General features: G+C 47.9%; 2 protein-coding genes and 1 long non-coding RNA gene across 3 annotated transcripts; 1 reads left to right on the top strand and 2 right to left on the bottom strand.

Moving 5' to 3' along the window:
• The first annotated feature begins 2,948 nt into the window (after positions 1–2,948).
• Positions 2,949–7,991, top strand: TMEM97 (transmembrane protein 97). The gene is made up of 3 exons (XM_083479676.1): positions 2,949–3,346; positions 5,943–6,087; positions 7,643–7,991. The coding sequence occupies exons 1-3, from the start codon at positions 3,221–3,223 to the stop codon at positions 7,891–7,893; spliced, it is 522 nt and encodes a 173-aa protein (XP_083335802.1). The 5' UTR covers positions 2,949–3,220; the 3' UTR covers positions 7,894–7,991.
• A 1,971-nt stretch (positions 7,992–9,962) lies between these two features.
• On the bottom strand, positions 9,963–18,872 carry IFT20 (intraflagellar transport 20). The gene is made up of 5 exons (XM_083479680.1): positions 18,744–18,872; positions 16,119–16,265; positions 15,775–15,860; positions 14,006–14,109; positions 9,963–10,456 (listed from the first exon to the last, which is right to left on the bottom strand). Exons 2-5 carry the CDS (start codon positions 16,243–16,245, stop codon positions 10,375–10,377), a joined length of 399 nt encoding a protein of 132 aa, XP_083335806.1. The 5' UTR covers positions 16,246–16,265; positions 18,744–18,872; the 3' UTR covers positions 9,963–10,374.
• Positions 12,060–13,999, bottom strand: LOC310695397. Its single transcript, XR_014520054.1, has 2 exons — positions 12,968–13,999; positions 12,060–12,156 (listed from the first exon to the last, which is right to left on the bottom strand). It is a non-coding gene; the product is annotated as an uncharacterized lncRNA (long non-coding RNA).
• Positions 18,873–19,676: the final 804 nt, after the last annotated feature.

Here is a 19,676-nt window from a genome sequence, read left to right as displayed (position 1 = left end):
TAGAGACTTATCCTTCCTGTGGAGGGCTGCATTCCTCTTGGGGGTAGAGTATATTTCTTAAAGGCCTCCTGGTTAGTCGGGGCTGATCTAGCCATAGAAGCTGAAAGTGGGTGAGGCTACTACTATTCTCCATCCTCACTGCCCATCAGGCTACCATAGGGAGGGCAGATTTTGCTTGTCAGGGAGCTTTTGCTCTTGCTTGCTTCCATCCTATAAGGAAGCTTCCTTACACAGAGTCAGACCATTGGCCCATCTACCTCAGTATTGTCTGCTCTGACTGGCAGCAGCAGTGGCAGTCTAGGATTTCATACTGGGAATGCTCTTGGCCTTACCTGGCAACGCCAGGGATTGCACTAAGTACCTTATGCATACAAAGCAGATGTTCTGCCACTGAGCTGCAGCCCTTCAATGTGGTTTTCATCTAAAAACCTGTATACAATTCCTCTGGCATGTGCATTGCCCCTACAGAGCCAGTGTGGTGTAGTGGTTAAGAGCAGTAGTCATGTAATCTGGGAAACCGGGTTCGTGTCTCCGCTCCTCCACATGCAGCTGCTGGGTGACCTTGGGCCAGTCACACTTCTGTGAAGTCTCTCAGCCCCACTCACCTCACAGAGTGTTTGTTGTGGGGGAGGAAGGGAAAGGAGAATGTTAGCCGCTTTGAGACTCCTGAAGGGGAGTGAAAGGCGGGATATCAAATCCAAACTCTTCTTCTTCTTCTTCTACAGCACTTTGGAGCACATTCTACGGCACTTTCATTGCCTTGTCTTATTCCTCTCCCCCCCCCCATTGAACAGTCAAAACATTTTAACCCTCATCTCTTAGGGATGATTTATTTGGAACTGGATTTATTCTAAACTGGCATTTATTTTAAGTGCCCCTCTGGAACCTTTTGGATTTGGAGTGCCAACAGTGGAGCTTGTCCGTTTTGCCTCGCACATGCAAAAACCTCTTCCCAAACATCACTATCTCATCCATGCTCCAAGACGCTTCAACTTTGCCCGTCTGGTTGTAAAACTAGAAACATACAAATCACAGGACATAGGAAGAAGAGGAATGCATCAAAGGATGGTTTGTGTGCCGTTAATAAAGGAACAATTGAGGTTAAACACAGGTCGTTTAGGATTTGTTGCATCGTATTGGCGAAAAACCCATCTGGGGGGTTGTATTTCCCCGCCACACACTTCCAATAAATTGTTAGTATATTTGGGGTTGGTTATTGCTGTCGGCTGAGTAGTTGTATTGTCCATGGTAAGTACGTCCCATAACTTTGCTGTTCCAACCAGTAGTGACAACTGCCCATTGGATTTGGTGGGCCACAAGGCAGGAAGCCCAAACAGCAGGTAAAGTCAGAACCAATTCTCATTTTGTCCCCACCCTCCGCACTGCTGAGTTTGTCAAAGGTAACTGAGGAGGCGGAGGAGGAAGCTGTGAGGAAAGCCCACGCCATGGGCTGTTTTTTAGGAAGCAGGCAGATGGAGCCTGCCTGAGTTTAGGTTGGTGGGGCAGTACCCTGTTTGTCCTAATGGACCCATCTTCATGGAACACATCTTGAAAATGGTGTGGGGTCTTGTTTTCCTTTTTTTCGGTGTGCTCCGGGTTCTAACAGCAGGCAAGAGAGTAATACAATCTCTCTCTTAATTGCAGGAATTGACGAACTGTCTGAATGTCAGGTTAGATGAGCTTCATCCAAGTTGCTATGCTACGCTAGCTTCCCATTGCACTGATGGGAACTTAATAGGAAATCACAGTGGTTTTGATGGTACCCAAGTGACTGGTGATGCTTTTAAAACTGGTGTGTACCCTGGGATGCCATTGTGGTATAGAGGTTAGAAGTGCCTTTCTCGACCTTGGGTGTTCTTAAACTACAACTCCCATAATCCCTGACCACTCGGCAAGCTGGCTAGCAATGATGGCCGTTGTAGTCCAACAACATCTGGAGACCCAAAGTTGGGAAAGGCTGGGTTAGAGTGTCTTAACTAGGACCTAGAAGACCAGGGCTCAGATCCCTGGGTGACCTTTGGGCAGTTGCTGCCTTTCAGCCTAACCAGGACATAATTAAGCTATTAATCACACCACCACTCTTTAAGTTTTCTTCCACCCTCCCCAGCTCAACAGTTCTGTGCCTCCTGGAGTGCAATGAATTATTATCAATAATATCCTATTCTTATTTAGCTGCAATGAAGGCTGCAGACACGCAGGGGCCATGCTAATCTTCTCTGTATCGTTCCAGTTTTAGTATATGTGCTACTGAATCAAGAAAATAAGTGCATATTTAAGGAATCTAATTCAGGAACATAATGAGAAGATCGGAGGTCAAATTAATTGGAAATAGCTTGCAGATATTTAATTGGCTTAGGATTTCATATAAGTTAAGTGATGAATCAATATGTTTAATTTTAAAATTAAAGGATATAAGGATGTTAATGTTTTAGTTAAATTTCAGAAGAACTTTGATTTGGAAAACCGTTAAAAGGAAGTGCATGGAAATTCAACCAAGCGAGGAAGTCACTTAACAATGTTAATAAGTGTAATTTTAATAAGGTTATGATTCATGTTTATTTGTTTTGTTTATAATTTTGTGAAAATCAATAAAAAATTTATTTTTAAAAAAGAGAAGATCGGAGGTGATGTCAAACTTAATTACAAGACGATGTACAGAATAAGTGACAAACAAGGAATGAATGTGTGTTTATTTTTTATTTTGTCTTTAATATCTGTTGATTGTTTTTGTTATACTGTTTTAAGAGCATTTAAAAAGAAAAGAAAAAAAGACACGCTATCTCTTTAAAGCACTTTTCTTCCCTCCTTCCAAAAGAATTCTGGGTACTGTAGTTTGTAAAGGGCTGCTAGGCATTGCAACTCTGCGAGAGGCGAACTACAGCCTTCCTAGAATTCGAGGAGGAACAGACTGCGCTTTAAAGGCACAGCGTCTTTTCGGGGATTCCACGCGCAACAGCTTCCCTCCCTGCGCCGGGTCTGCTGCCTTCCGAGCCCTTTTCCTTGGCAGCTGCTCTGAGCTCCGTCTCCATTTGCAAGAAGCGGCCCGGCCCCTTCGCATTCCGCAGCCCTTTTAAAAATGGGCGGGCGCAAAGTGGGGCTGGAAACACCCCTCCCGCTCTTGGAGAAACCAATGGAGGAGGGAGGAAAGTGGGCCGATCTCGGATGAGAAGTTGCTGCTGCAGGGAAGCTCATTGCTTTGCACCGAGAGAGAAAAGACGCGATGGCGGCTGGGGCAGCGACGCGCCTCCTGGAATGGATCTTCGCCTTCTATTTCCTCACTCACATCCCCATCACGCTGCTGGTCGATTTGCAATCGCTCCCGGGGGCAGGATTTTACCCCCGCAGCGTAAGTCAACCGAGGACGGGTGGCTCAAGCTGCAATCCGTACTTTCTTAAACTTGGGGAATGGAGCTTTTATTCCTGCAAGGCGGCGGGTGGGGTGAGGTTTGCTTCTAGGCAGAAAAAGCGAAGGATCGCCCTTGTCTGCTGTGCTGTTTTTATTATTATTATTATTATTAATAATAATAAATTATTTATACCCCGCCCATCTGGCTGGGTTTCCCCAGCCACTCTGGGCAGCTTCTAACAAAACACTAAAATACAATAACCTATTAAACATTAAAAGCTTCCCTAAACAGGGCTGCCTTCAGATGTCTTCTAAAAATTTGGTAGTTATTTTCCTCTTTGACATCTGGTGGGAGGGCGTTCCACAGGGCGGGTGCCACTACCGAGAAGGCCCTCTGCCTGGTTCCCTGTAACTTGGCTACTCGCAGTGAGGGAACCGCCAGAATGCCCTCGGCGCTGGACCTCAGTGTCCGGGCTGAACGATGGGGGTGGAGACGCTCCTTCAGGTATACTGGATTGAGGCCGTTTAGGGCTTGAAAGGTCAGCACCAACACTTTGAATTGTGCTTGGAAACATACTGGGAGCCAGTGTACGCCTTTCAATACCAGTGTTATATGGTCTCGGTGGCCGCTCCCAGTCACCAGTCTAGCTACCGCATCCTGGATTAGTTGTCGTTTTTCTTTCCAAGGTGCCTTTTAAGAATGCAGCTTCCGTCTTGCAACACAGTCCAAAGGGGCAAGAGCTGTACCTCAACGGCAGAGCATATGGTTGGCATGCAGAAGGCTTTCCTCTTTCCAGCCTGGATAGCTCAGTTGGTTAGAGCGTGGAGCTAATAATAATAATAATTTATTATTTGTACCCTGCCGATCTGGCTGGGTTTCCGCAGCCACTCTGGGCGGCGTCCAACAAAGATTAAAAATACCGTATTTTTCGCCCTATAGGACGCACTTTTCCCCCCTCCAAAAATGAAGGGGAAATGTGTGTGCGTCCTATGGGGCAAATGCAAGCTTTCGCTGAAGCCTGGAGAGCAAGAGGGGTCGGTGTGCACCAACCCCTCTCACTCTCCAGGCTTCAGGAAGCTATCCGCAAGCCTTGGGAGCCCGGTGGGAGTTCCCGCCGGGCTCCCAAGGCTTGCAGACAGCAGCCTGCAGCCCGAAACCCGGGGAGCGCTATGGGGCGCACCCCGGGCTTTGGGCAGCTCTCCGCAAGCCTTGGGAGCCTGGCGCGACTTCCCGCCGGGCTCCCAAGGCTTGCGGACAGCAAGCTCCGGGAGCGATGGCGAGGTTGAACGCAACCTTGCCATTGCTCTCGGACCCGTTCTGGGGGCTGGGGTTGGGGAAGCTTGAGCTTTCCCCGCCCCAAGCTCCGGGAGCGATGGCGAGGTGGCGCAACCTCGCCTTCGCTCCAGGACCCCCAGCCCCGAGGCTAAAAACGAAGCCAGGACAGCTAGTGGGATCCATCCCGCTCGCTGTCATGGCTTCTTTGCTTTTTGGGGCTCGGGGGGGGGGTTCCCCTTTATTCCCCCCCCAAAATAAGTGCACCCTATGGGCCGGTGCACCCTATACAGTACATTAATATGTCACACATTAAAAACTTCCCTGAACAGGGTTGCAGGTTTCATCCCTATACAGGACCGCTGCATATTCCAGTGTTGCTAGATGATCCTCATTGTCCCTTCCCTCTCTACGATTCTATACTCCAGGGCCTATAAAACCAAGTGGAGTGTTTGCTCTGCGCCTGTAGCTTTTTTGCCCTCGGGTCAATGTGCCTGAATTCTTGACTGCAGTCCTTGCCAGTGCTTGCGGAAAGATCCCTGAGATTATGCCGTTAATATCTTGCTGTTAAGATTATTATTGAGGGCGTTCTTCTGCAAGAAAGGAAAACACATATGGACTATACATTTAAAGCAGTATCATGCCGCTTTGAAAAGCGATGCCTTCCCCCAAAGAATCCTGGGAGTTGTAGTTTGTTAAGGGTGCTGTTAGGGAGACCCCTTATTCCCGCACACCGAGGTACAGTTCCTAGTTTCATGGGAAGAGAGCTTTGACTGTTAAACCACTCTCTCAGAATTGTAGCTCTGTGGGGAGAATCAGGGGGGTCTCCTAATAACTCTCAGCACCCTAAACGAACTGCAACTCCCATGGTTCTTTTGGGAAGCCATACCTGTTCAAAGTGGAATGATGCTGCTTTAAATGCATATTGATATGACATTGAATTGTAATCCCAGATTAAACCACGGTTTCCCAGTCTCCAGTAATGTGGGTAATATCTCCCTATTGCAGATTGGGCAGGTGGCTGATCTGATCCTGGTTTCATATCCTCTTTTGTAATCCAATATTAGTATTAAGTTCAAATGTAACAGGAAACCGTGGTTTAGCAAGCCGTAGACAAGAAAAGAGGGGTCTAATAAACCGTGGCTTGCTAGATCTCTGTGACCTGCGGCTATGTGACTGTTCCCCCCTATTCTTTTTGCTTATATTTATCTCTGAAGAGCCATTTGTACTGAGAGAATATTAACAGTGGTCAAAATAAGAGACGGGAGATTTTTATGTTTAGCTGCAGCTAACATTCCCTTTTTTCCTCTCTCTCTCCCTAAGCTGAAAGAATTGACAACTTGGTACACGGTTTCATTTAAGGACCCCATGATGCAGGAGCCCCCCGCCTGGTTCAGGGCCTTCATAGTCTGCGAAGCCTTCCTGCAGTTGCCTTTCTTCCCTATTGCAGCCTATGCCTTCTGGAAAGGTTGGTGCGCCAATTGGGGTGGGGTGCGGGGGAAGCACTTGTGATTAGGAATGTAGGAAGCTTGGTCAGTCTAGCCCAGTATTGTCTGCAATGACTGGTAGCAGCTGTTCAAGGTTTCTGTCAGGGGGCATTAGAACAGGGGAACTGTCTCCCTCAGGAAGCTGTGGACTCTCCTTCGTTGGAGGTTTTTAAGCAGAGCTTGAAAGGCCATCTGTCATGGATGCCGTAGTCGAGATTCCAGCATTGCAGGGGGTTGGACTAGATGACCATAGGGGTCCCTTCCAACTCTACAATTCTATGCTTCTATGACTTGATGGGCCTTTGGCCTGATCTCAACAGGGCTCTTCTAAGGTTCTCTTGAACATTATGGCCAATAGCTCAGCAGCTTTTGCTAATGTCACCCAAATAGCGTTTTGATCTGCATATTAACAGATAATTTTATATACAGTGGACGCTCGGGTTTCAAACGTGATCTGTGCGGGATGCACATTCACAACCCGCAGCAGTGCATCTGCGCACGCCCGGGTTGTAATTCTGCGCATGCGCAAAGCGTGATTTAGCGATTCCGCACATGCACAACCGCCAAAACCTGGAAGTAACCCGTTCCAGTACTTCCGGGTTTCGGCGGGTGCGTAACCTGAAAAAATGCAACCTGAAGCAGCTGTAACCCGAGGTATGACTGTATATAATTTTTAACTTCGGTAGTTAATTTTAATGTGTTCTTATGCTATATGTCAGGGATGTCTAACAAGTAGATCGCGATCTACCAGTTGATCGTGGGGCATCCCTGGTCAACCCTGGTTGACCGTGTGATCCTGATTGATCCCCCCCCCCAAAAAGCTCAATAACTTTGGGTCTTCCTCCCCCCAAAAGCTGAACAACTTTGGTCAATAGAATGGGTAGATCACTGCCAGTGGTTTTTTTCAGTGGGACTAGATTGCAGTAACACCAACTAAATCTTTATATAGACATAATAACTGAAGGCTGTCATCATGCAGCCCCCGTGGGAGGATTTGTTGCACCGCATCACAATTTTGGATTGCATGCAGCTGCGGTGGGGGCAGGGAGCAGAAGAGAAGGCGGGGTTTATACTGGTGGTTTCAAACAACAGCAGAAGTTTGAATAAAGCCGGGGTGGAGGGACGCAGAAGAACCGTAAGGCTGTGGGGGCACTGCTGGAAGGAGCTGTGAGGGGATGGGGGCTTGGGGGAGATGCAAAGGAAGGCGGGGCTGTCTTAAATTGTTTTTAAATGTTATATGTTTATTTGGGTATTTGTGGGTTGGGGGATTGGTTAGGGGCTTGTTGGGCAGTGTCCATTTTTTATTAGTTTGCATCCATTAGTATTGTTTTCATTATTTTTATTACGTATTTTGTGACTTTATTTTGTAACTTTGTGTTGTGAACTGCCCTGACACCTATGGGTATAGGGCAGTATACAAATTTGAATAATAATAATAATAATAATGTAGGGAGAGTTGTTGAGCAGGATTAGCATGTGTGTGCATGGGCGATGTGATCTGAAGAATATTTAAATTCTGCTCTTAAAAAAATCCAGGCAACTGCAAATGGATCCGAATCCCAGCCATCATTTACGCGACGCATGTCATGACCACGCTGCTCCCCATCTTCAGCCACGTCCTGTTCAACGATTTCTCGCGGTCCAAGCACCCTGCGCCCCAGACGCTGCACGAACGCTTGACTCTCTGCGCCATTTACAGCCCTTACTTCCTGATTCCCGGCCTCATTCTTCTCACGATGCTCCTCAGCCCCCTGTATAACCAGGTGGATAAAAGGAAAAAGAAATAAGCCGGCGAGGATTCTTCCTAAAAGAGGGGGGAGGAGTCAGCCCTTGGATTCAAAAGCTTGCAAACTGAGCCAATAAAATGTTTTGGTTTTTTTTTTAATTGTTTTGGTGTCCGTGACGTGGATCGATGTATAGCTCAAGGGGAGTGGAGGGACTAGCGGAACGAGGGCCACGTTTTCTTCTTGGCAAACTTCTGAGGGCCACATGCCAGTGTGCAGTCACACACACACACCCCAAACCCTATCCATCCATCCAGACAAGAAGCCTTTTCAGAGTGAAAGACATAGTTCAGTCCGGCAGCAACACTCGAGGAGGGTGTGTAGCAGGGCCAGTGAAGGATGTTTTCTGGGGAAGAGTCCCAGGGCCAGATGGAGAGCATGTGACTCAGTCTCAGGGTTACGCCACGTTGCGCAGAATGATTCCTGCATTGCACTAACTAGATGACCCTCGTCCCTTTCAACTGGGCAGTTCTGTTATTCCAATTCTCTTTGGCCCCCAGCTTCTCCATCCCTGACATAACTGAAGCCCCTCGTTATTTACCAAGGAGGAAGTAGAATTTGGCCATTTCCAAATCGACGTCCTGCCCTCGAAACAACCTGTTGATCTGGTAAAAGAGGTTGTTTCTCCTCTGGGTGTGTGTCGAAAGAGCACCGATGCTAATCTATTACCCTCTTGGTTCATTCTTAACCCAGGATATTCCAGAAGAAAGGGGTCGTGTGCTTCTCCTTTCCCCCAGGGTGAGGGATTAAGAGCAGCTTTGTCTGAATGAGCTGTCGCTCTGCAAACCAAATACTGTAGACCAGACATTTCCAACTCCCAAGAGACACTGATCTACTCCCAGTATTAAAAAACGGGCAGTGATCTACCCATTGTCATTGGAGGGAGGAGGAGTGTGCATGGAGTGGGTGGATTGCCCAGAGTTGTTGAGCTTTTTGGGGGGAGGATTGCAGTTTTTTTAGTCCCCCCCCTAACTTTTTGTACACGATAAGGATCCCGTGAACTACCAGGATCAGCCAAGGACCTACCGGTAGATTGCAATCTACTGGTTGGACATCCCTGCTGTAGACATGGCGTTGTATCAAAGTCACTTGGTACTATGCTTCTTGCACTGGCAAAATGGTAAGGATGCAGGTGGCGCTATGGTCTAAACCACTGAGCCTAGGACTTGCCGATCCGAAGGTCGGCGGTTCAAATCCCCGCGACGGGGTGAGCTCCCGTTGCTCAGTCCCTGCTCCTGCCAACCTAGCAGTTTGAAAGCACCTCAAAGTGCAATTAGATAAATAGGTACCGCTTCGGCGGGAAGATAAACTGCGTTTCCGTGCGCTGCTCTGGTTCGCCAGAAGCGGCTTAGTCATGCTGGCCACATGACCCGGAAGCTGTACGCCGGCTCACTCGGACAATAAAGCGAGATGAGCGCCGCAACCCCAGAGTCGGTCACGACTGGACCTAATGGTCAGGGGTCCCTTTACCTTTACTGGCAAGAGGAAAACGTGAGTACATTATGGAAGGATGGAATTGGAGAACTGTAGTTTTGGAAGGTGCCACAAGGGGCAACCCCCCTGCATTGCAGGAACCACGGCTGCAGAATCCCTGGCAGATGGTCAACCTGTGCTTAAAGACCCCTCAACGAAGGGGAGTCCTCCACCATCTGAGGTAGTCCTTTCCACTGTCAAACAGCTCTTGCCCTCATAAAGTTCTTCTGATGTTTATTGGGGTCCTTGTCATTTGAACCCATTGGTTAGGGTTCTGCCTTCCGAAACAGTAGATATTATGGCCATATTCAAATATTACTTCTCAAGCCTTCAGGCAAAACACACCTAACTCCCTCAGCTGTGCCTCGTAAGGCTCGGTTTCCAGACCCTTGATCATCTTGGTCACCTAGTCAATCTCCTCAGAGTGCAGTGTCCAGAACTGCGGCAGATCGCACAAGATTCAAGTGTCGGGTCACAAGGACCACGAGCGATGCCTACTTTTCCCATGCCAGGCTAATTTTACATGCTCTCCCACCCAATCATGTTTCCAGCCCACACACAAATGTACTAAGGGCAACTTAAAAAGGAAATGAGGCGTCTTTAAAAACAATAATTTATTTCCTGATTTCCTTGAAAGTATTTTACAGGGCTTTTTTTATAAAAAAAAAAAAAGAACAATGGGAAGTTGTGTAAAACACAGAACAGTCTGATGACTATATAAATGACTGGCCATATTAAAAAAAATCTTCAAAAATACAATAGCTGTAGCTGTCCCTTTTAGAAATATCTTATTGCCAGACCTAAAGTAAGTCCAAAAGAGTATTTAAGATCTAAACTTTTTTTGTTTTGTTTTTGAGAGGTGATCTTGGTCAATTAAAAAAATAAAAAGGTCAAAATTGCCCCCTCCCATTTCCTCCCCCTAAAAAAGACCCATTAGACTATAGGAATGGTTCAAGATTTCCCAGTGTGTTTGGTGCTGGTCATAAATTCTCTCTCTCATTCTCTCTCTCTCTACTTCTGGAAAATGAATTGGTCGATGAATTCGTTCTGGTCCGCTTCTATTTTACACAGCGTTTGATATTCGATGCGGTACCTGGAGAAAAAGCAGAGCAAATGTGTTAGCTCGGGAACACAAGTGAACAACACAAGCAACGCTGACACCAAACTCTACATACATTAAACATAATAGAAACACCGCCACCCGACCCCACCCCTATCCATCTTCCCTCTCTCCACCCCCCCTTTCTTTTTTTCCTTTTTCTTTTCTTCTCCCCCTAATGCCTCAACAAATGAAACAGATTTGTAAAAATGTTACATGGGGGGGGGGGGAATACGAGGCACTACACTTCTGTAAAACAAGAAAATCCTGAATAAAATATATATATATTTTTAAAAAATGTGTTAGCTCGGCCGTCTTCCGAGTCCAATCAGCTACGGCTGGCCAAAATGGCTGGAGGGTCAAGAGATGACAGGAATTGCCCACTTGGCGTGTCTGAAAAAGTGGGCTCTATTCAGGACTCGCTAACTTTTGACCTTCCAGATTTTGCTGTACGCCACGAGGACAGACCTGGCAGCTTTCCGTCAGTCTGAATCCGTGTGCTCAGTGACCAGATCTATGTCCCTTCTTTGGGAAAGGTTTCAAGAACGGTGCTATAGGAGAAATCCCTTTTCAGTTGGGGCTCCACATCTGTGGAACACTCTCTCCAATGAGGTCCACCTGGCATCTTCACCAACCTCTTCCTTGGCACAAGGTAAAAGCTTGCCCTTTTTGCCAAGCTCCTGATGAACAAGGACAGGTGAGGAAGGATGTTACTGAACTACAACCTCCCTCCCATCCCTGGCCATAGGAATGATGGGAGTTGTAGTACAGCAATGGCTGGAAGGCTGCAGATTAGGCACCCGGGCTCTCTGCTTTTGCCATGAAGGGCTTTCAGCTTTGAAAGTGTGTAATAAGCAAGACTGAAATACAGGGTGCCTCGCAAGACGAAAAGAATCCGTTCTGTGATTCTCTTCGTCTAGCGGTTTTTTCGTCCCATTCGGATTAGCGCTATTAGCGGCTTTTAGCGGCTTATCTGCTGATCGGATCAGCTGATAAGCGGTTTAGCGGCTTAGAAAAAGGGGGGGGGAGGAAAAAAACCCAGCAGGAACTTGCAAGACATTGTCGTCTTGCGAAGCAAGCCCATAGGAAATTCATTTTGCGAAGCACCTCCAAAACGGAAAACTCTTTCATCTAGCGAGTTTTCCGTCTTGCGAGGCATTCGTCTTGCGGGGCACCACTGTACATACAAACAGTATCTCTTACTATAGGAACACAAAAGGCTGGCATTGGAGTTTTACACGCACATGGAAAAGCCTCCCCAGATAATACTATGAACCACCTGCTACAGATCACAGGTTAAAAGCTCCCTTCCCAAGTTTGGTTTTTCTCAGATTTCAGCTAGATTAAGAAACCACCAGGCAATTGCGTGAACGTGGGGCTAGATTACTTCATCCCCTGTATGCCCACTTGACCATTCCGATCTGCAGAAATGGCACGGCTACAGATGCCAAATAAAACTCATTACACCAGTGCAAGAAATTGATAGTGTAGCAGCACCTTTGGAATTCCCTGCTGATTGACCCCCCCAAAAAAAACCACCCCTCAGGAATTAGAAGCTGTCAGTCAGTTGCATGAACTTGAAAAAGGGACTTTTAAAAAAAAAACACCAGTGATCTGCAGCAGGTGGTGGACAGTATTCCTTGTTTTGAGGGATTCTGTATGCGTTTCTGCAACTGTCAAGCTCTTGATCTTTTCTCTCTATAACAGTGTTTCCCAACCGGTGTTCCGCGGCACACTAGTGTGCCGCGAGACGTTGCCTGGTGTGCTGTGGGAGGGAGGCGGGCGAGTCGGGCGGCGAGAGGCGGGGCGGCGGTGGCGAGGAGAGGCCACCCAGCGCGGGGCTCTCGCCGTCTGCCTGCCTGGCTGCCTGCGTGGTGCTGACGTCACGGGGCTGTAACGTGCCCCACATAGGCACACGCGGGGCGGCGAGCGAGCTCCCTCCCACATCCCATCGCCGCTCGCTTCGGCCGGCCTACTGGGCTTTCGCGCCTTCGGGATTCCCTTCACGCCTTCCTCCTCCCGGGTCCTTGAGAGCGCGGGAAGCGGCAGTGCGAGACCGGCGTTGAGCCTGGTAGGTATTGCGCTTGCCAAGGCAGTCATTTGGGAAATGAAAACTTGCAAAGCAAGCAACCAGTTCAATCTGAAGTACGTGTATGCTTAATATCCTGTATCTGAAACCTGTTCTGCCCCCTCCCCCACACTTGGTGCCATTTTCATCTACACATGCAGCAGAGTAAGTTGACCCAGAATAGTACCAATTCAGATGGCAGATGGGAGAATGACAGTGCTGAATGCTTTCCCATGTAGAACAGTCCCTGCAAATAAAAACCTAGCATATTTGGAAGAGGGATGCTAGCCTAACCATTACCTTCTATGCTGTTACTATTTTTTTTTTTTTTTTTTACATAAGTAAAAAGTGACCTTTCCCCATCTGGCATGGTGGTGTGCCTCGAGACTTTTTTCATGAAACAAGTGTGCCTTTGCCCAAAAAAGGTTGGGAAACACTGCTCTATAATATAAATACTATTTGTATCGATTTGTGCTTATTTATTGTGCAGGTAGTGGCAGGACTCCTACAGGGTGCATCTTCAACTCAAAGGTGTCCCACAGGATCCTCTCATTTTTGCTGGCCACAAAGTAAAAACATTCAAAGAGACATGACTGCTCAGTTGGCTAGAGAGTGGTGCGGAAATTGCCAAGGTTCAATCCTTTTAGGGCACAGCTGCATTTTCTTGCATTGCAGGGGGGCTGGACTCGGTAATCCACAGGGTCCCATCCACTCTATGATTCTATGACTGGCTGAGGTCCAGCTCTGAGGGCCTTCTGGCGGTTCCCTCGCTGCGAGAAGCCAAGTTACAGAGAACCAGGCGGAGGGCCTTCTTGGTAGTGGCACCCGCTCTGAGGAATGCCCTCCTACCAGATGTCAAAGAGAAAAACAACTACCAGACTTTTAGAAGACATCTGAAGGCAGCCCTTTTTAGGGAAGCTTTAACGTTTAACAGACCATTGTACAGTGGTACCTCGGGTTAAGTACTTAATTCATTCCAGAGGTCTGTTCTTAACCTGAAACGGTTCTTAACCTGAAGCACCACTTTAGCTAATGGGGCCTCCTGCTGCTGCCGTGCCGCCGGAGCACGATTTCTGTTCTTATCCTGAAGCAAAGTTCTTAACCTGAGGTAATATTTCTGGGTTAGCAGAGTCTGTAACCTGAAGTGTATGTAACCCGAGGTACCATTGTATTTTAATACTTTGTTGGAAGCCGCCCAGGGTGGTGGGAGACCCAGTCAGATGGGCGGGGTATAAATAATTAATAATAATAATAATTATTATTATCGTCATCATCATAACCATCATCATCATCATCCAAATTGGTGACCACCACTGCCTCTTATGGGAGGATGTGCCATAGTTTAACTCTGCACTGTGTGAAATAGTATTTTGTCTGTCCTGATTCTTCCGACATTCAGCATCTTTGGCGGTCCATGGGTTCTGGTGTTATGAGAGATGGGGGAAAGCTTTCCTGCATCCTTTTCCTTTTCGCACCTTTCCAGCTGTGTTGTCTTCTCGGCTATCAGCGCCTGAAGCTGCTGCTGTTGGGCTTCTCTTTGCTTCGCTATGGACTTCAGCAAGTTGCGAGCGCCAATTGCCTGCGGAAAGAGGAATTTTATTCTGGGCGATCCCGGAGCACCTTAGCAGCTGTCCAATTTGGGGGTGGAAGGGGGGGGACTGATTCTTAGTGAAGCGACGCAATGAAATAAATCTTACCTACAATGAATGGAGCTTCAATGGATTAAAGAAGAGGTTGCTTTTAATCTGCACATATATTGCAGATGGAGAAAACTTTTTTAAAGTGTCTTTACACATAGCCCACTTGAATGACGCCTTCCTGTGATCACAACCAAGCACCCTTTTAGAAGATGCTTGCCAGCCACGGACTTGTAAGTCTCTCAGCCAGCACAGCAAGAGACTCTTAATCTCAGGGTTGCGGGTTCAAGCCCCATGTTGGGCAAAAGATTCCAGCATTGCAGGGGGTTGGACTAGATGACCCTTGTGGTCCCTGCCAACTCTACAATTCTACAATTCTGTGATTTGAAAATAGCAGGGCCATCACCCGAAATTGTATTGACGCAATCGTACGTGTAGTGGATTTAGGGGTTGCTCGTGCGTAAGTTGCCGCCACTGCTGGCGAGGTTACCTGGTTAAACCCTTTCTGACTGAACAGCCTCCAGCATCGTGACTGTCTCAGTCGCTGGCAGAATCCGTCAGTGGGCATTTCTTGAACCTTTTCCAGCATAAAAGTTGTTTGACGCCAAGTCTCCTCCTACTCTCCCTGCACGGAAGTCTTCTGCGCAGGGAGGGTGTGGGCAACGGAGTACCCGTACTCTCTCCGCTGGTCTCCGGCGAGGAGTCTTGGAGCCTCCTCTCCGATTCCCCCATCTGCCCCCCCTTCTCCACTGGTGTTACGCTGATTTCCTTCCCCAGCAAATGGGCTGCCTCTCTCCCTACTGGGACCCTCTCCGGCATCCCTCTGGAGCCTTCCCTCTGCCTCTAGCTCCGATGGCAGTTCCCTGACAGTACGTTCCTCACTTCATCAGTCAAATGTAAAGGTAAAGGGACCCCTGACCATTTAGGTCCAGTTGTGGCCGACTCTGGGGTTGTGGCTCTCTTCTCGCTTTATTGGCCAAGGGAGCCGGTGTACAGCTTCCAGGTCATGTGGCCGGCATGACTAAGCCGCTTCTGGCGAACCAGAGCAGTGCACGGAAACGCCGTTTACCTTCCCGCTGGAGCGGCACCTATTTATCTACTTGCACTTTGACGTGCTTTCGAACTGCTAGGTTGGCAGGAGCAGGGACCGAACAACAGGAGCTCACCCCGTCACGGGGATTCGAACCACCGACCTTCTGATCGGCAAGTCCTAGGCTCAATGGTTTAACCCACAGCGCCACCCGCGTCCCTCAGTCAAATGTGCGTAGGAGAAAACAAATAAAAATAATAATAATAAAGGGTAACTGGTTTTTAAACAATGCATGTCTTGCAGAAGGCATCATCTCAAGAGAGGTATACTCTTTTTGCTCTCTCAGGAGGGAAAGCCTCCTCTTCAGTTATGAATCTGTGCTTCAAAAGGGCCTTGGATAATTCCCAACCGGGAAACCCAGCTACTGTCCAGTTTTAACAGTAGTCGCAATATGCCTGTTGGGGAACAAAAAAATTACTGGAGAAAAGGCGCATGCAACAAAGGGCTAGCCTACTTATTCTGACGTCTGGAGTAGAGAGAAGAAACACAGACTCGTCACTTTGCCCCCTCAGGTTACCTTAATCTTCTCATTTTCGGTTGCTTTTGCTAGCTGATCTACAAGTTCGATGAGGCCACCCACTATTTTCTTAAATTCTGCAATTTCTGGAAAGGAGGAACAGAAACAATCAAGACCAAGGTTCTCTCTCTCTCCCACCACGGTTATTAAGCAAACATAGGCAAGTTAGGAAGATGCTGTCATTGCTAATGGCTGTTCTTGATTTCCGAACCAGAATTCACCAGTAAACCATTCCAAGCAGTGAACAGTCAAGCAATGTGTGTGAACCAGCCCTTTGACCAAACATGAATGTTGCCCCAAAGAGTGAGAGATGCAGGCCTGTGCTCGGCAGAGAGGGAACTTACTGTCTACAAATACTTTGCATTCCTCTTTCAGCTCAGTCGTTTGCTGGGACACCTCCGGGTCCAAAACCCTCAGTTTGTTCAGTTCGTCAAAGTGAAAGCCTGCTTCGCCTAGGATATCTTTGGCCATGATGGATCCTTTTTAGGCTTCTGTGAAAAATAACCAAACACAAGAAACATTTTTAAAAAAGGAGAGAAGGGAAAAAGAGAGAGATTGTATCCCTTGATATTGGGATGCTTGGGTTCCTAATAGGCTTTGATGCTTGGGCTCCTAATAGGCTTTGATGCTTGGGCTCCTAATAGGCTTTGATGCTTGGGTTCCCAATAGGCTTGTCGCCCATTTCCTTATTTCAATATATCTTTATGTACTCTGTGTGGAGCTTCCCTTAAGGTTGGTTCAGAAGCCACAGCCAATTCAGAATGGATCAGCAAGACAGTTGAAGGGGGTGCCTTATTGACAGCACATAACAACTCTGCTTAAAGAACTGCCAATGCATGATCAGGTGAAGGATAAGGCCGTGCTATTGGCATATAAAGCCCTGAGTAAGGCCTCATCTGTACTATACAGTTAAAACAGTATCACCCCACTTTAAAAGTTGTGCCTTTCTCCAAAGGATCATGGGAACTGTAGTTTGGTAAGGAGTTGTTTGGTGATGCCTATTCCTCTCACAGAGGTACACTTCCCAGAGAGATTTACTTTTCAGCCAGCCTGAGAATATTTTTGCCACATTTTTCCAGGGCCAAGACCCACTTCACCAGTCAGGATGTGGTTTTAAACTCGATTTAACAATTGTAACGAAGGCCTACCTTTCACCTGCCATTCAGATAAATATGGGGAACCTTTAGCTCTGTAGATATTGCTGCCTAGCAGGGGGGGGGGGAGGAAGCTTTCTTTTGGTGGCACCTGTGGAACTCCCTCCAAAGGGACACACCGACGGGCCCCTCTTTGGCTATGTATTTATGCATATTTATGGGAAATAAATAACATAAATAAATAGAAGCCGGCTTTGTGGCAGGGAGCGTAAAAACTTTTATGTCTTTAGAAGGATGGGAGGGAGTGTCTTTACTTTATTAAAGTATTCTTGGACCACATCTCAAGGTTACAATACGAAACAAATCATAAGAGGTTGAATAAAATCAAGTCAATTCTTTAAAAACACACACACAAATTGCCAGCTGATGAAACCTTCCTTTTACAGCTCAGCTCTGTGTTTCTACTGATGATACATCACACTGGGGCTTGGGCAGCCCTGCCAAACAGCCGATTCACGGCTCTACCCGATGGTCCACTCCCCCTGAACATGGATGCTCCATTATTCCCACCTGTGGCTGCGACCCAACCTAACCCTTCCTACAAAGCCAGCTTCCCCGGACCACCTAGCCCGGCATCCTGTTTCACCACAGCAGCCAACCCTTCGGCAACCGGAAGCCCACACACAAAAAAAGCCACCCCCAAATAATAATAATAATAATAATAATAATAATAATAATAATAATAATAATAATTATTTATTATTTATACCCCGCCCATCTGGCTGGGCTTCCCCAGCCACTCTGGGCAGCTTCCAGAAAAATATTAAAATACTGTAATACATCAAACATTAAAAGCTTCCCGAAACAGGGCTGCCTTCAGATGTCTTCTAAAAGTCTGGTAGTTGTTGTTCTCTTTGACATCTGATGGGAGGGCGTTCCACAGGGCAGGTGCCACTACCAAGAAGGCCCTCTGCCTGGTTCCCTGTAACTTGGCTTCTCGCAGTGAGGGAACCGCCAGGAGGCCCTCAGCGCTGGACCTCAGTGTCCGGGCAGAACGATGGAGGTGGAGACGCTCCTTCAGGTATACTGGACCGAGGCCGTTTAGGGCTTGAAAGGTCAGCACCAACATTTTTAATTGTGCTTGGAAACGTACTGGGAGCCAATATAGGTCTTTCAAGACCGTTGTTATGTGGTCTCGGCGGCCGCTCCCAGTCACCAGTCTAGCTGCCGCGTTCTGGATTAGTTGTAGTTTCCGGGTCACCTTCCAAGGTAGCCCCACATAGAGCGAATTGCAGTACAGTGGTACCTCGGGTTACATAAGCATCAGGTTACATACGCTTCAGGTTACAGACTCCGCTAACCCAGAAATAGTGTTTCAGGTTAAGAACTTTGCTTCAGGATGAGAACAGAAATCGTGCTCCGGCAGCGCGGCAGCAGCAGGAGGCCCCATTAGCTAAAGTGGTGCTTCAAGTTAAGAACAGTTTCAGGTTAAGTACAGACCTCTGGAACGAATTAAGTACTTAACCCGAGGTACCACTGTAGTCCAAGCGGGAGATAACCAGCTGGTCCCGTGAGATAGACTGCCTCTGAACAGGGAGGCTTGTCTCTAGCTACTGCAGCTGCTAAAGGCGAGGCTTTGCTGGCTCATATTCCACCCCAAGCTCCACCCGAGGTCTCATCGCCTGCTGGCCACGCAAGGCAGGTGCCCCTGGGAAGCCCACGAGGATGGGCACAAAGGCAGGTAAGCAGCCCTGGCGGACGGGCTGCCTGCTGTCCCCCAGCAACTGGCACTCAGAGGCATGGACTACCTGCCTGCCACCCTCCTCGCCCCGCCTCCCAATGCCACCCCTATGGGGTCCCCGTCGCCCGGCTCACCTGCAGCCCCTGCGGACGCGCCAGGTGGCTCCCGGCTGCCCCTCCCTCCCTCCTCCAGCGCGGCCTTCCGCTGCCACGGCGACAGCAGCAGCAGCAGCAGCAGCCGCCACCACTGGCTCCTCCTCCTGCCGCCCCGCCCACAAGGAACGTACCACTTAGCGAGGCGGGGGATGGAGGAGAGAGAAGGCATCACGGGAAGTGTAGTTTCCCTAGGAAGCATCCAAAAGCAAGGAGGGGGAGCGCGAGGGATGGCGCCAGAGACGTCTGCAGAGAAACGGGGAACCATTGTATTTTAATCAATTGTTTTATACTTTATACACGCGGCGCTCTCATAAATGTGCAATTATTTGAGGTTTGTTTCTGATGCAAGGGACAAGCATGATTTTAAGCAGTTTAAAATCAGGAGTTGAAATAATAATAATAATAATAATAATAATAATTTTTATTTATACCCCGCCCTCCTCAGCAAAGACCGGGCTCAGGGCGGCAAACACCATTTATTATTATTATTAGGGGGGAAGGCAGGTGCCAAGGGGGGAAGCGGGTGCAATTGCCTTCCCGACCAAGTAAATCAATAAAATACTTAAAATATTTAACTTAAAATACTTAAGATTCTACCCCCCTCCCAATTAGAACATAAATCCTGGCTACTCCCATGGCGGCTCCTGAGATGAACAAGGCTCCCCACTCCTGATTTTAAACTGTTGAAAATCATACTTGTCCCTTGCATCAGAAACAAACCTCAAATAATTGCACATTTATGAGAGCGCCGCGTGGGGTGTTTCATGGTATACTACTTTGGTCTTAAAAAAAAATAAATTAAAGGCGATCGATAGCTCTGAACTCAAAGCTTTTGCCTGGAGAGGGAGAGGATGGGGGAAAAAACCAAAATGGGCAGTGCATGCTGGGAAATGTAGTCCCGTCGGCGGGCGG

This window comes from Podarcis liolepis, assembly GCF_965112155.1.
Source record: "Podarcis liolepis genome assembly, chromosome: 16".
Taxonomy (NCBI): domain Eukaryota; kingdom Metazoa; phylum Chordata; class Lepidosauria; order Squamata; family Lacertidae; genus Podarcis; species Podarcis liolepis.
Note: the sequence above shows the minus strand (reverse complement) of the source record. Positions and strands in the feature narration are given on the sequence as shown.